At 34.6% G+C, this 14,418-nt stretch overlaps 1 protein-coding gene across 1 annotated transcript in view; it reads right to left on the bottom strand.

The window, feature by feature from the left end:
* Positions 1-1,197: 1,197 nt before the first annotated feature.
* Positions 1,198-14,418, bottom strand: part of LOC121251847 (two pore calcium channel protein 1A-like) — a 53,941-nt gene continuing 40,720 nt past the window's right edge. The window contains exons 11-23 of the mRNA XM_041151233.1: positions 13,814-13,886; positions 11,511-11,576; positions 11,266-11,409; positions 9,144-9,201; positions 7,615-7,722; positions 7,299-7,362; positions 6,010-6,178; positions 5,462-5,526; positions 5,152-5,242; positions 4,109-4,195; positions 2,917-2,991; positions 1,549-1,586; positions 1,198-1,457 (exon numbers count right to left, since the gene is read on the bottom strand). Coding sequence (XP_041007167.1) covers positions 1,370-1,457; positions 1,549-1,586; positions 2,917-2,991; positions 4,109-4,195; positions 5,152-5,242; positions 5,462-5,526; positions 6,010-6,178; positions 7,299-7,362; positions 7,615-7,722; positions 9,144-9,201; positions 11,266-11,409; positions 11,511-11,576; positions 13,814-13,886 — 1,126 coding nt within the window. The 3' untranslated portion in view covers positions 1,198-1,369. The remainder of the gene's footprint in view (positions 1,458-1,548; positions 1,587-2,916; positions 2,992-4,108; positions 4,196-5,151; positions 5,243-5,461; positions 5,527-6,009; positions 6,179-7,298; positions 7,363-7,614; positions 7,723-9,143; positions 9,202-11,265; positions 11,410-11,510; positions 11,577-13,813; positions 13,887-14,418) is intronic.

Genomic DNA, 14,418 nt, shown 5'->3' with positions numbered 1-14,418 from the left:
ATAAGCTATCTTAACTTCAAATGCAAGATAAGATTAGATCCGTTAATCAGATGGCTATTCAGATGCATGGTACAATGCAATTTCAAGGTGGATGTGCAAGCCACGGACTCAAGCGTGGTCAACCATCATATACCAGAATATTATCAGCGGCTCCCCTCGTGGCCTCAGGGTGTGGGGCCGATGCACAACCTCGCACACAGGATTAAGTGTCTTGGCCAGTCAGATCAGTCAGTTAATTCAAATAAATCAAATCATGCATAGCATAAGCATCAGTATGAACAATCATGACTTTAAGCTCTCAACATGAAAACTTTATGTTTATTATATTTACATTGTGATAGATTTCTTGCTGAGTTTTCGACTCATTTTAGTTTATTTTCATGTTTTTAACCACCCAGGTGAGGATGATGAATACGAGCAGACAGGCCAGGATTAGGAGCAATTGATTTAGTTCCAAACTTTCTAAAATAAAATTTACTTTTATGACATAAATTTATTTAATTTATTCATTTAATGTTTTTGGAAGATATCTTATTAGACATTTTTTTCTACAAAATAAATTCTAATTTCATTTATGAAATATCCGGGTTTATTTTATGAAAAACACGTGACACTCCTAGCATATGGGAAGGGAGTGTTACATAATGAGTGATAGAAGGCATTGCTTTCCCCTTAAAATAGAATTTTTAACATCTTCTTCCGGTAAAGAAATCTCCACTCTCTTCTTCTGTGAGTTTTAGGCCTTTCCACAACTGAGATAATTCTTCCTCCATATTGAGAATCAACAATCACCTCTTCAGACGAGTCTAAGAGACAAACCTTTGCAACCCTCTAATATAACCTGTAGCGGTAGAACAAAAACTTGCAACCCAACTAAAAGAAAAGGCTCTAGAAATTGGGATAACATAGAATGTGCATGCTCACCGATTTTAAGCACCCTGCAAAAACTGGGAACAAACAAAGTCAATTATGGTGGGTCCACGGCACCCTAATTGAAGCAGTTACATGGCTCCTTCCCACAACCAGTTAGTTCCATCGATACTTTTTGCTTCACAAATCACTGAAAGCCCTAGCTGCAAATGCCTTAATTTTTTTTCTCTATAGTTTAACAAAGATAATAATGGCCAGGATAGCAATTGCAAGGGCTAGCACATACAGAAACCATGCAGTTTTGTGAAGAAGCCAGTAGCCAAAATCTAGGTTTTCAAAAGCAAATACGAGAAATTTATAAAGATCTGACTTCAAATTTACAATACCAAATCCATGGGACAACAGGATGTAGGTTTGTAAAGTCTCGTAAAGTAATTAAATCTTCTGAATCAAAGATATTAATAGGCAAATTCACTTCTAAAATTGGAATGAAGTGAAGCTATGGATTGGAGGATTGCGACAGCTCGAGCTCTGCACTCAATATATGATGAAGAAGAGCATCAACCCTCTGGCTTCGTGATTTTGTGCTGCACCAAGCCAAAAGAATGAGGCCAGGCTACTGTTAACATCCAAAATGAAACTAAACGTGAGGTTTGAGTAAATAGTTAGCAAACATACCCAACAGTTCGTCGACGGTCCTTTTCTCCATCCGCATCCTAGATTGAGGAAGTAAAAAATTATTAAGATTTAAATGATTAAATCTTGGTAGAACATCAATTTATATGCGTGTGCACGTGTATATTAGACATGACTCAAATGGAAAGAAAAACTACCACACAACAAACAAGGGTAGAAGCAAGAAAAGCTCTCATTATATCTCAAAAAGACCCTGCTCTATTTGAATAGTGGTTCGAGATCCAGGCCACTAGTAACAGAAAGTGTCTGATACCAAATACCTTATCAAAAAGAATTGCAAAAATCTAGATACAAATAGCTTTCAGAACATATACAGGTAATGCTGACAAATTTATGGCAGAACTCCATCTTAAGCTTTTCAAGAGCCTGAAGAGCTTAACCTAACATGGCCACTATTAACAGAAAGTGTCTGACTATCTCTATAAACTCTTGGCACAAGAGTAAGTCAACAATCAAAATTAACAGGACACAAAACAAGGGATGTACTTGGCTTGTGTGCACTGAAACTCAAACCCCTATAACTTTTAATGAAGTTTCAAGCTACAATGAATTTAAAGTGAAATGACAAATTTTTGTTTCTTGACATTCAAAACCAGTGTTGGTAAAAGCACTAGGCACAGTTAAGCAGAAATGCCGTCTAGTGCCTAGGCACAAAGTGCAAAGCCCGAGCAAGCGCTTGATTGAAGTAAAGCGCATATTTTGAAAAACAATGTATATCAACAAAAAAATCCATAAAATACAATAAAAAAATTTTAAAAAACAAGATGGTAATATGTTTAGCTTATTAACGTAATTTATTAGAGTATTATGTAGCATGAAAATCAAGTAATCGTCTAATTATAATAAATTTATACAGCATTTTATGTAACTCTCTTCTGCTTTACTCAATATATGCATCTATGACATTTGGTAGCAATCATCAAATTAAAATATGATGTTGAACCAAATTATGCCGAAAAGGGCATGACCAATCATTGTTGGTCATGACTTCTATGCCAGCATAAGCATCAACTAAACACTCAAGAAGGTTTGAATCATTTTCTGGGTCTGGAACAGATTATTTATTTTGTTTAAAAATATTTACAATCTTATTTATTTTCTCTCTTTAAGCTCCCCAAAAAGCGCACTTTGTAAATGCGTTCACTTTCGGTAAGCAAAGTGCTCAAGTCTTGGCACTTTGTGCTTAAGCATGCTCCTACCAACGCCGTTCAAAACCCAGCAGCATGCTCCTCAAAGAATCTTTTTATATCATAATTACGTATTAGGGAGACCCATCATGATCACTTTTTCACATATGGACCTGGCAGTATAATTTTCCATTGCAACAAAAACATCAGAAAAGCTACCAACCTTGTCCTCTTCACTTTTTCCTGAATACTCGATATCCATTTCAGCAAAGAATGCCTCTAAGACAAAAGCTACAATCTGAAATTACATGGAAAACAAATATTCAAGTTAAATTTTACCCATACAGAGCAATAAGCTTTACATTTCCAATAAAGACAAAACAACCACAGCAGTGAAGGCTGAAGAGTTCATAATCCAGACTCCTAATACAGAGACCCTTAAAAGTTATTCTCAATGACCCTGAAGACAATCACAGGTAAAATCCGGAGAGCAGAAGCAAGGATCCTGGCCTAATTAATCAAACAGAAACTAGTGGTATGGGTTATCAGTTATGGGTTGACACCCATGTCAAGTTAATTTCGACTAGTTGTACGGGTTCTCAGTTATGTGAAATCAGGCAAACAAAAATGCCGACATTTCAACTTTCTGGTTTTTAGTGCAGAAAATGTGTTTCTGCATTGTATATTTCAAGATGCAAGTCTCTCTATCCCCCAAAATTCCAAAACGGCAGGCATTATGCTGTTGCAACAAATAGATAACCAGCCATTAAGTTTTAGCTTAAATGACATCTTCGCCCCCTATATGACTTCAAATTGGTTGCATTTATGTGTAACAGCCCGCTAAATCCCACAATTGCATCACAGAAGTATGGTAGAAGTGAAATAATAATGATGCATTGACTGCCAAGTACCACATTGGTTCCTTACTAGGTATAATTGAGCTATATAATGATTATAAGAGTTTGAATTGTAACATTGACCTAGTCCCACTGGAGTATAAGCCCAAACGTAGCTTGCGTCTCGTTACAAGTGGTAGCAGCACTGACCTAGTAACACTATGTATTGCTAAGGCACTTAGTGTGGTATGGTTTATGATGGGGATATAAGAGATTTTAGTTGGGGAGTTTGTAAAGCCCCACTATGTCCCATATTGGATGGCAAGAGTATGGCAAGCAATAAAGGTACATTACGTGCCAAATCACACATATTGATTATCTTACTAGGTGAACTGGACTTTATAATGATTACAACGAATGCTAATTGTAGCATTGATTAGTCTTTTTGGAGTATAAGCCCAAATGTGATTTGGACTTTCATGGGTAATCACATTATGACTTGCAAATATAAGAAAACATACAAATAACAAAATTAAGAAAAGAAAATGAAACATCGTAGTGGTAATGAATAAAACTCACCAAATTCAAGAGCAGTAACACAGTTATTAAGTAGAAGCTGACAAAATAAGTAAGGGTCCATGAAGTTCCCGTTAAATCCTTGTAGCTCTGAAATAGTGAAGCTAAAATCAATTAATGACTCGAAAGTGTAGACTACAATTACATATCAACTTTACCAACCAAGCCATAAAATTAACAGTACACTAGCATTGATGAACTACTGAAAACAACTTAAGAATGCTTGAGCATCTTAAATATTCTGAATATCAGCTGTATGCACTACATGCAGTTCACTAACAGTTTTACCGTACAGATTCTCTCTAGAGAAGCCTGATTAAGACAATTCCTTTTTGCTAAGAAAGTAACTTCAATGAATCAAAACGGATTCTAGCCTGGTATTGGGCCTGGCAAAATGATCTAAATCCAGCCAAAAGAATAGAATGTCTAAATGATAGGGAATTCGAGTCAGGCTCAACGCTTTCCTATTATGCTTGGTGTACATGTTGTAGATGTGACAATAAAGGGTTGACTTTGTATCAAACACAAAACCGCAACTTGTATGAACCAATTGTCTGAGTGACTATGCATTGAGTAAGTTCCCACAAGATCAGGTCCCATATACTACTACTCCTGACATACAGAACTAGATTATACATTAGGTGGGCCTACATGATTCCCCTGGTCTTGATTGGGATCAGCAGCATGCATGCATGAATGGTCTAGATCCATGCATGCATGGCAGAAGATATGGTCATAGTTTTCAGACTGCCTACTAATCTTTGGGTGAGGTTGTTTAGAGTTGCCAAACTATTACCAGCTCGCTCACAAGAAGCCACCCAACACTTCCATCACTATCAGTGTAGAATAAAAAAACCCAAATGCTCATAATCACGTGTGAAAATATGTAAGACAAAAAGGTAGTAGCTAAAAAGTGCCCTGCTAGCATTTCGTGGGAACATACATCATAAGAGGACATCTACACTTAGAATACCATTTATCATGTAGAAAAAGAGGATGCACAGCATAATATTCAAAATTTATAATTAATAGCATCGCAGTCATACCTGCATCCATACTTGCCAATTTCCCATGACTAGTAGATTGAAAAGTGTCACCATCCCATTCGGATAGTCATTGAAATTGAAAAGTAGATAGCTGATTTTGTCAAGAATATTGATCAAGGAAATTGGCATTCACTCTCGAAGTAGAAACTTTGCAGGAGCATTAAACATGTCAGAAGATGATTGAAAATTGATATCTAAAAGAATTTTCCTAAATTTAGCTTTTTCGTCAATATCATACAGAGATATCACAGTTTGTACACTGAATGGACTAAATCAAAGCCAAGGAAATTCTTCAGTAAATCAAGGATACTCATTATCATAAAGATCTGTTGCTTCCAAACTAGTATTTCCAGCATTGACAATCCCACCAAATATCTAAAATCAGATGGAGAAAAATGTGATGAATGTTGTAACAATAACATAAAACGGGAAACGTTTCAGTTTTACACATGGATTTAACAATCGGCTGTCTGAAAGATATGTTGTGCTGAGTAACAAAGATCCATTAATTACAACTGTCAACGTGCAAGATGTATATGACATGGAACCTATAACACAATGACAATCAATTATCTATATAGACAGCCACCACATTGGGTTTTAACTTTAATCTGCAAAATAAATAACTAAATGCAGATTTGGGACAGTAAAACTTGAGTATTTTCAAATAGTACAGGTTAGACGAGTTTCTTATACTCCCCCAATAGGGGAGCACAAATTAACAAAAAAAGAAAAATAGTAAAAAAAAAATCATTATTCGACAATTTCTTTTATATTTTCCAAAGGGAAGCTCAAATTAATGAACAAAGAAAGATGGCCAAAAATATATCTTTAGCCAAACAGGTGAGAAACATTTACCTGTACGCCAAGAGAGCAATATATACATAGGACACAAAATACGGTCCCAAGGTATGGCATCAAACTTGGTATAAGGGTTAGGAAAGTGGCAATGAAGGCACGGTAACGCTGAACATACATCAGCAGCCTTATCAACCTTAACATTCTTGCAAGAAGAAGGTAGCGGATCCTGTTGACATTAAAGCAGAATAATTAATTGAAGAGATGTATTCATAAGTGAGCAAGTACTTAAAAAGCCGTGATAACCATAAGAGTAAACTCTAAATTTTTAACTTCACACTTAGTGCACATCAGAAGAAACCAGCATAAAGATTAATGGAACGAAGATAGTATCTAATTCTAATTGTGCTGTCAAAGCTTAAGCCAAGTCAAGTAATCTGAACGAACTCAACTAAGCTTAATCCCCATGAATAAGGATTCGTAAATCCATTTTCAACTAATTAGAGTTAACCACATTTATCTTTTCTGTCACTGTTTGCACCACGTGTAATAAAACATTAGAAAAATTAAAAAGCATAAAACATTAAAGTTTAACAAGTAAAAAATTATAAAAATCCAAAACTAAAAAAAATTAAATAAAATAAACTTAAAAATTAAAAATATATATATAAAAAAAAAAAACATCAAACTTTAAAATAGTAAACTAAAAAGACCTAATATTTTTTATAAAAAAAAAAAAAAAAAGCATATACGAAAGTTAAAATTATATATGTCAAACTATGATAGGTGCTGATGTCATGTTACCAATGGTTTAGTAATGTAATTCCGACGGATGCACCAAGTTGATCTTTCTTAAAACCACAGGGAGTGAAAAAGTCAAATAAAAACAGAAAATAATATGATTTCAAGAAAAGCCACAGGAACCATATTTGTATTTAACCCTAAATATAAACTTCGATCCAGGTGGAAAAGGTTTACCAGTATCCAGAGCACTAGTGTTCCTGTATTCAAGAAGTCTTCTTCTTTGTAAAAGTTATCCTTTGATTTTAGAATTAGAAGCTACTTTGACCCCAAAACATCAATATATCCCACACCACTTTAATACTTCCATCAGAAAATTCTAAATATCCTTGAGAAGTATCTTACGCTCAAAGCAATTTGACAACGATAATGGGAGGTAATTTATGATTATCCCTAAGAATTTTCATCATTCTATACCAAGAAACTCCTATTCTTCAAAAGATTTTAGCATCAGATAAAAAGCTTAGTAGTAAAACAATAGGGCAAATACAGCAAGGGACAATAAAGAATTTTCATGTACAGAAAACTTAAAACAAAAATTTCCCTACCATTCTCCATTGGAAAGAAATGTTAAACCTTCTGGGGACACAAAAGTTAAGGTTTCTCCAATAACTGCATAAGAACAAAAATGAAAAAAAAAATGATTTTAGAATGTAATAATCAAACAATGCTTGATTACAATAGCAAACGAAGTTTCTATAAATATTTCCATGAATCAAACAAAACTAATGAAGTTACGACTTTCAATTTTCAGCTATCGCTATTCTACTGCCTAGAAAACTGACTCAGTAATTGTTAATTTCTATGGAAAAAAGTTGTAATAAGTAGCACTAGAAAAGAGCCATGATCTTCCGATACAATTACCTATTACCCATGTCACCACAAAATCAAAGCGATTTTGGCCATCCATCCAATAATTCTCAAATCCAAATGAATATACTTTTGAAGCCATTTCCAGTACATATATCCACCCTGTGAGACCAACAAAAAAACTTATTTATTTCAGAAATAGAAACCAATGTCAACATACAATATAAAAGTTTGAGTAACTAGACCAAATGCATGCAGATCAAGGAGTTAATAAGTAAAACAGCTCTGAAGAAGTCTCATATACATGAGTGTAAAGAGTGGAACAACAAGTTGATTCAGATATATTGAGAATTATGACCTCAACTTAGCCTCTGTAACCAAAATTTTAAGAGTTTCAATCACTACTAGCTACAACACTACCTGAAACTTCAAATCATAAAACAGGCATCACTGAAGAAGACTGATGAGACATTGCTAAACATGAAAGAACAGATATTGAAAAGGAAAAAGAAGAAAAAGGGACCCAATATTTTCAGTTAATTCCCTTTCTGCCAGTATGCACCAATATGTCTACAAGTCAATCTAGCAACATAACTAACAGCCAACAGTGCCATCAAAAGTTTTGCTTAGGTAATCAAGAAGTTTATTCATAAAAGAAGGCATAGCCCAAGTACACAAGAAGTATACATGAGAAGTACCTAACTAGGGTTTACAAGTAGAAAATCATGGATATTTAGTCCATTAAAATCAATGGCCCTCACCCATAAGATCAAGGTTTTAAAAAAAGTAACTTTAAGCTCATCCATTGTCCTCTCATGATCCTTGAAGCTTCTATCATTTCTCTCCCGCCAAATGCACTTGTGGATTACATTGGAGGCCTCTCCAGCTTGCTACGAAATCTACCAGCCTAAGAGGCATGACCCATGATAATTCAATTTCCACAAAAAAAATCATCCCACCATCCCACGTGGTCCCAGCCACCTTGCAATGTAAATGCAGGTGATCAATTAATTCACCATTCTTCTTACACATGCAACACCAGTCCAACACTATTACCCGATGTTTCCTCAGATTATCTCTGTCTAATTATTGACACTAGCATTCATGTGTTCTGCTCTTCCTCCCACACAATGAATTAACCCTAAGCTACATTTTAGTGCCCGTAAACATACCAATGTTCAGGAGGGAACAGATACAATTCCAAGCATCATTGCTGATGGTTAGAACAGCAATTGACCATCTCATGAAGTATGTATTCATGGGTATGAGAGCTTCAACTCAAAATCCTTGGGCAGATCATTCCCATATCTAATCACTGACTTAAGACATTCATTCAATAAAACCTAATTAAACCATTAAGCTTAAGCATTTATTTGACATGTGGAACAGGACCATTTTAGCAGCCAACCATAACTGGTGGCAGAAAAATCTATCTTGGAAAACTAAATTGTCTGAAGATCTCCAGATATGAGAATGTTAGGCTTGAAGAAACTCAGACGCTCACCATAAACATCTCTTGACCATAACTTAGTTAATTCACATGTGTATAAATAAGGAGAGGTTAATCCTCAACAGGCACTTACCAAAGACAAACTCTACCTCTTGCCACACCTGTTGAGCAGAATTGTTTTCTATATCAAGCTGCAATAAAATAAATATCCCACATTAGCTTTACCCATCATCCAGTCAGGATACAATTTACATGAGCCGCCTGGATATCAAATGTACAGGAACCACCAGCCAAAAAAACACAAGCACAAACTTTTAGCACAACAATTATAGGGCTGATACATGTTTTGTGTGTACATTGATTGAGTACCAAAATCTTTAAGAAAGAAACTTAAATATGTCATTCTTTGTTCTTTTGGATTTTCTTATTTGTCTAGAAAGTACCATGACCACTATCTCCACTTGTGGAGCATTGACTAGAATTACTACCTCATCCCTTTCAAGACTGCAAGAGGGAAGCACCACATCTATTTTCATGACAAGAGAAGCTCTTGTCAAGAGTTAAAGGTTCCTATTTGTGGCCTCTCCTCCCTTTTGCATCATGAGAAAGAATGGTCAAAGGTATTAAAGTCTGAAATCAAATAGATTGGAGGTCAGGGGTAGATGTATCTCTAGTTTTCTCAATCTACAACCTAAGTAAAGACAATAACATGTAAAGAGGGTGCAGACAGCTGCTCTTATGGTAGGTAACTAGATCTGATATTGGATGTGCAATTAGAATTCAACAGGTCTCTTTGTAGGTTAACATGGAGAAAGAAAACTTGTCACAAGGCTTGATTGTGGTGTGGTCTGTGGTTTAATCATGCAGCATGTCTTTTGGAATATCAAACCCTACTGCATCCTTTGTATAAAAAAGGGGAAAGAGAGTGAGCTAGCACTGTAATTGTGGGTGACTCAAGCAGTGAACTTGTCACAGCCTAGCCAAAAATGATGGCACAATACAATTTATCAGACAGTTATGTGGAAAAGTGGCGATTTCATTGCTTGAAGATGCGATGTTCATTCCAAGTCATGTTTAACACTTGTTTGGACACAAAGATTCACCAACTATCCTATAAATTGAAGAACCTTTAGGATGCAATGCATTTAAGCAAAGACAATTACACATTATTTTTATGATGATATTTCTTATCACCCACGGTTATCCTGCAAATATATAAATCTGTAAATTATATATTCATGTTCATATTAATCAATTCACAAATACAATGTATATACACGTCCCCAGGACTAGATTTTGTAAGTTGACATGTCCAACATCCCATATCCATAATGAGATCAATGGTTGCATCTATCTCCACAAATTAATAATTTTTTCTCTGTCAAATTGTGCTGCTATAGATCCTGTAAGCTGCTGCTATTGATAAATGTTCTGAACTGAACTATACTATTTCATTCTCTGATTTTATAACAATTAAACGACGCCCACCAGTCATGGATTGGAGGTAGGGAACAGGGAAAAATCTAATCAAGAAACAATGGCTAGGAACAACCCAATTGATGGAAGTCGTGAAAAAAAATCCTAAACTGAAGGTGGCCGGTCTGCAGAGTAGGAACTACCAAGCTGAACTGACTTCCGACCAGGAATTCGGGTCAGAATGCAGAAAAGGCCAAAACCACTGGCTGACCTTTTTCTAGGCACAAAGAAGGGGCTTTGTGCCCCAAATGTGCACTGTTTTGCATATTATTTTAAAATTTCTCCGCATTTTATATATTTTATTTTTATTCTTTATATGTGCAGGTCGGATCGAGGCGGGTCTGTGTATGTGTGCTTCAGCCTTTCAATCTGACAGAAGTCATAAATGACCAATATCTTCTGCCATCCTAATCAGTGGTTTCGGATTCTGATTTTTCCAGTCAGCTTGGGTTGGGATGGAATTTGTACTGCCCTACAAATGACAAATCTGACACACAATTATTACCATTTGAACTTTATTTTGTTATGATGGAAAAAAGTTATGCCATAATAGCTCATCAGCTTTAACAATGAATAGCATCCAGAAATTGCATCCTCATTGAGCAAATGCAAGTAGATTTATGGCACCATACCATACAAATAGTGTTAAAAGACGAGAATATTAAAGCTGAACTTTTATTAAAAAAAAAAAAAATCAAAACAAACCTTACTTAATCAACTTTATAAGGTGATCAAAATAACAAAATTAAAACACGAAGTTCATTTAATAGAAGTCGTACCGTTGTTTCAACAATAACAGCAAACAGATTCAGTACCAGAATGCAGGATATAACATATCCAAATATGGGACTCCGTACAAAGCCTTTAAACTTTTCAGAGAAGCGTGAATGGTAGAATGATGGACATATTTCGAAGCAGGATGGCTGCAACCAAAACTCAGAGTATCAAAACTGCAGAATAAAGCTCTTCATCACTAGAAAAAAGGAGCTTCCAAATAATTCAGATCCTGACAATGTGGACTTACAGACTCCTCCTTCTGGAATTTTAGGGGAATGGCATTGCAAAGGTCAGCAAACTCGTCCATGTTGATCTAGAGGTGAAAAAGAGGACATCCGGCAGAAAAATCAGAGAAATATATATATAATGAATGATAGTAACCGCACATAAAATTCATCTGCAATATCCATTCCAAGTGAAAAAATAAAACAAAAAGCAAAAACAAAAAACATGAAAAGAAAAATCAAGATTGTCACCTTTCTCTCTAACCATCAAGTTGCATCACAAATAATCATGTTTACCATATAAGCTTTCTATATAAGAAGGAACCACAGAGACCGTGCAAATGCAACTTGTCTTTTTTCCAGCTATATTCCGCGTGACGCGCAGTAATAATATAAGATATCAAAAATAAAAATATATTTATTTCAAAATATTTATATGTTTAGAATGTTTTAAAGATGTATAAATGTTTTAGATTCATTTTATACCCTCCACTGCAAAAACAATTAAAAAAGGTAGTTGAGGAACCCATCTTTGTGAACAACCCCTTTTTCCTGCAATATCATTAGCTGATGAAGTTAGTCACATCTCTATACTCTTTCTCATATTCATTTTTCAATTTAACAGACGCATTTTGAAAACTAAAAGATTCATAATTTTCAATAAAAATTAGTAACTGGATAAATCAATTATTTTCCATTTAGAAATTTAGTTTTAAATCAAAATTATTGATTTGATTAGATGTATTATTTTTAATTAAATTTAACTTAACTGCATGTATTATTTATTTATTTTTAATAATAACGCACTTGGAAGGATGATGTGACTTTAAAAGAATAATTAATCTTAATAAAATGAGATAGTGGATGAGGTGGCTTCATTAGAGCAAGGCTAATGTGAAAAGAGAAAGAAACATTAAAAAATTCATATTTTCGTGTAGTAATTACAATTGAAGTGGAACCCGAAGGGTCTTTTGGGAATTGAAATCGAACTGTTCCTTAGAAATTGAAAGTCAAAAGGTTTTTATGCAGTAAATGATAATTTAAATAGTAGGGAGAGTATAAGAGATCTATAACTGAATGATCACAATGGGTGAAGTGGAAAGGTTAGTGTTGTAATTGAGAAAGTAATAAAATTAAGGAACCAGTGAAATAGTAAAAAAACTAAGATATTTAGAAAAGAGAAATTCTATTTACAGTCTCCACTTGGGGACTGTATATGCAGGCCCTTTATTAAATGAGAAAAAACATCATTTTAGGAGGGATAGTTTTATAATTTTAAAGATAAAATTGCCTAGGCTTGCATTGCAGTCTCCAAATGGGGACTGTACCTACCATTGCTCTTTAGAAAATTGCTGAGGTGGCTCAATGAATGAAGGAGAAGTGTTTCTGACCTTGAAATTATTTAAATTTATAGTCAGTTATTTTGAGAAGTAGAAACTAAATGGTCTTGTTAAACTAAGAACCGAATGGTCTTTTGCATTAGTAAAAGGTAAGGGAGTTATGCTATTGCAATTAATGAAACAATAAAATTTAATAAAATGACTATAGGTGAGGATTAAAAAAACTAAGAAAAAAAAATAAAAGAAAAAAAACCTAATTAAGAGGAACAAGGTTATTGGGTGTTCATTAGAGGAAATTCATGCGACTTCCTACAAATGGAGGCACGATTATCATGCTAAAAATGGCGTAAAAGATGATTATTTTGAAATACAAGAAGCAACCAATATATAGAAAATTTTGGGCTACGTGATGTCACGTCAAATTTCTATTAGATTATTAAATGGAAATTTGGCAAAGAGTTTTTATTGAAAAGATCACAAACACAAGAAGTGAAATGATAAAATTGGAACTGAGAAACAAGAAAATCATGCAAAATCCAGGAATTGTTTTTGCACCAAACCCAGAAACTAATATTGAATGCTTGTGCCTCAGCGAGTGTTGTATGTAATTGTAAGTAGGCATATCTAGAACAAAAAATACATATGACAACTTCTTCTTGTTGGTGTTTTTTTTTTTTTTTTTTTCCAAATTAAATGGCGTTGTGGCTGCAAGAGGAAGAGGGTAACAGATTCGTAGTGGTGACATTTGTTCTGTGGGAAATGGGTCCAGGGCAATTGTGCTCTCCCTAAGGGTTAAAATCATCATAATTTAGAATCATAATGATAGGATAACAATTTCTAAACCACTGACTGATATTTCAGACTGATGGCAAAGATTAGTTTTAAGTTCATAATTAAAAAGAAAATATTTATGCATGCCTGCATGTATATATGTACGTAGGTTACCAGAATTTATTCTAACCAAAAGCTTAAGCAAATCGGTATACCTTGAAGTCGTGACTATCATCAAGCTCATCAAATATCAACTCAAATTCTTCCTTTGATATTTTTGGCAAAGTCCTACATGAAATATGCATAAGAAATCCTTCAACCTTGGCAAATATATATCACAAGCTATAATTAATATAAGAACATACATTTCGTTCGTTAGAAATGCTGATATCTTGTGGAAAGAACCAAATCAATATAAAGAAAACACATTAATTGTTTCTTTCCTAGACCTACATCCAGTATTGACAAGACAATTAAAATGATGGGTGGTTCACTGAAGTTTCTGTAGACTCCATTCTAAAAATCAGGATGTCATCACCAAATAGAAAAAGCACATGGCTGTGACATTTCTGCCTTTAGGCTGCCTCCTGAACCATTTCTCAATCTAGGGTGGCCTCTCCCTCTGTCAGGGCCATTTTTATGTCCAAACTTCATGTAGCAGAATAAAAAGAGAGAAAAGAAGATTTAGTGAATGGTGAAAATATAAATCTCCTTTACAATCTAAATGGTTTAAAAAGAAGGCTTCCCAACAACAACAACTAAGAAAGCAACTAAGATGCTGCCTGAAAGTTCCCTTGAGCATATTTAATTCAAAAAGCAG

This window comes from Juglans microcarpa x Juglans regia, chromosome 2S (assembly GCF_004785595.1).
Source record: "Juglans microcarpa x Juglans regia isolate MS1-56 chromosome 2S, Jm3101_v1.0, whole genome shotgun sequence".
Classification (NCBI taxonomy): domain Eukaryota; kingdom Viridiplantae; phylum Streptophyta; class Magnoliopsida; order Fagales; family Juglandaceae; genus Juglans; species Juglans microcarpa x Juglans regia.
This window is presented reverse-complemented; position numbering and strand designations above follow the sequence as displayed.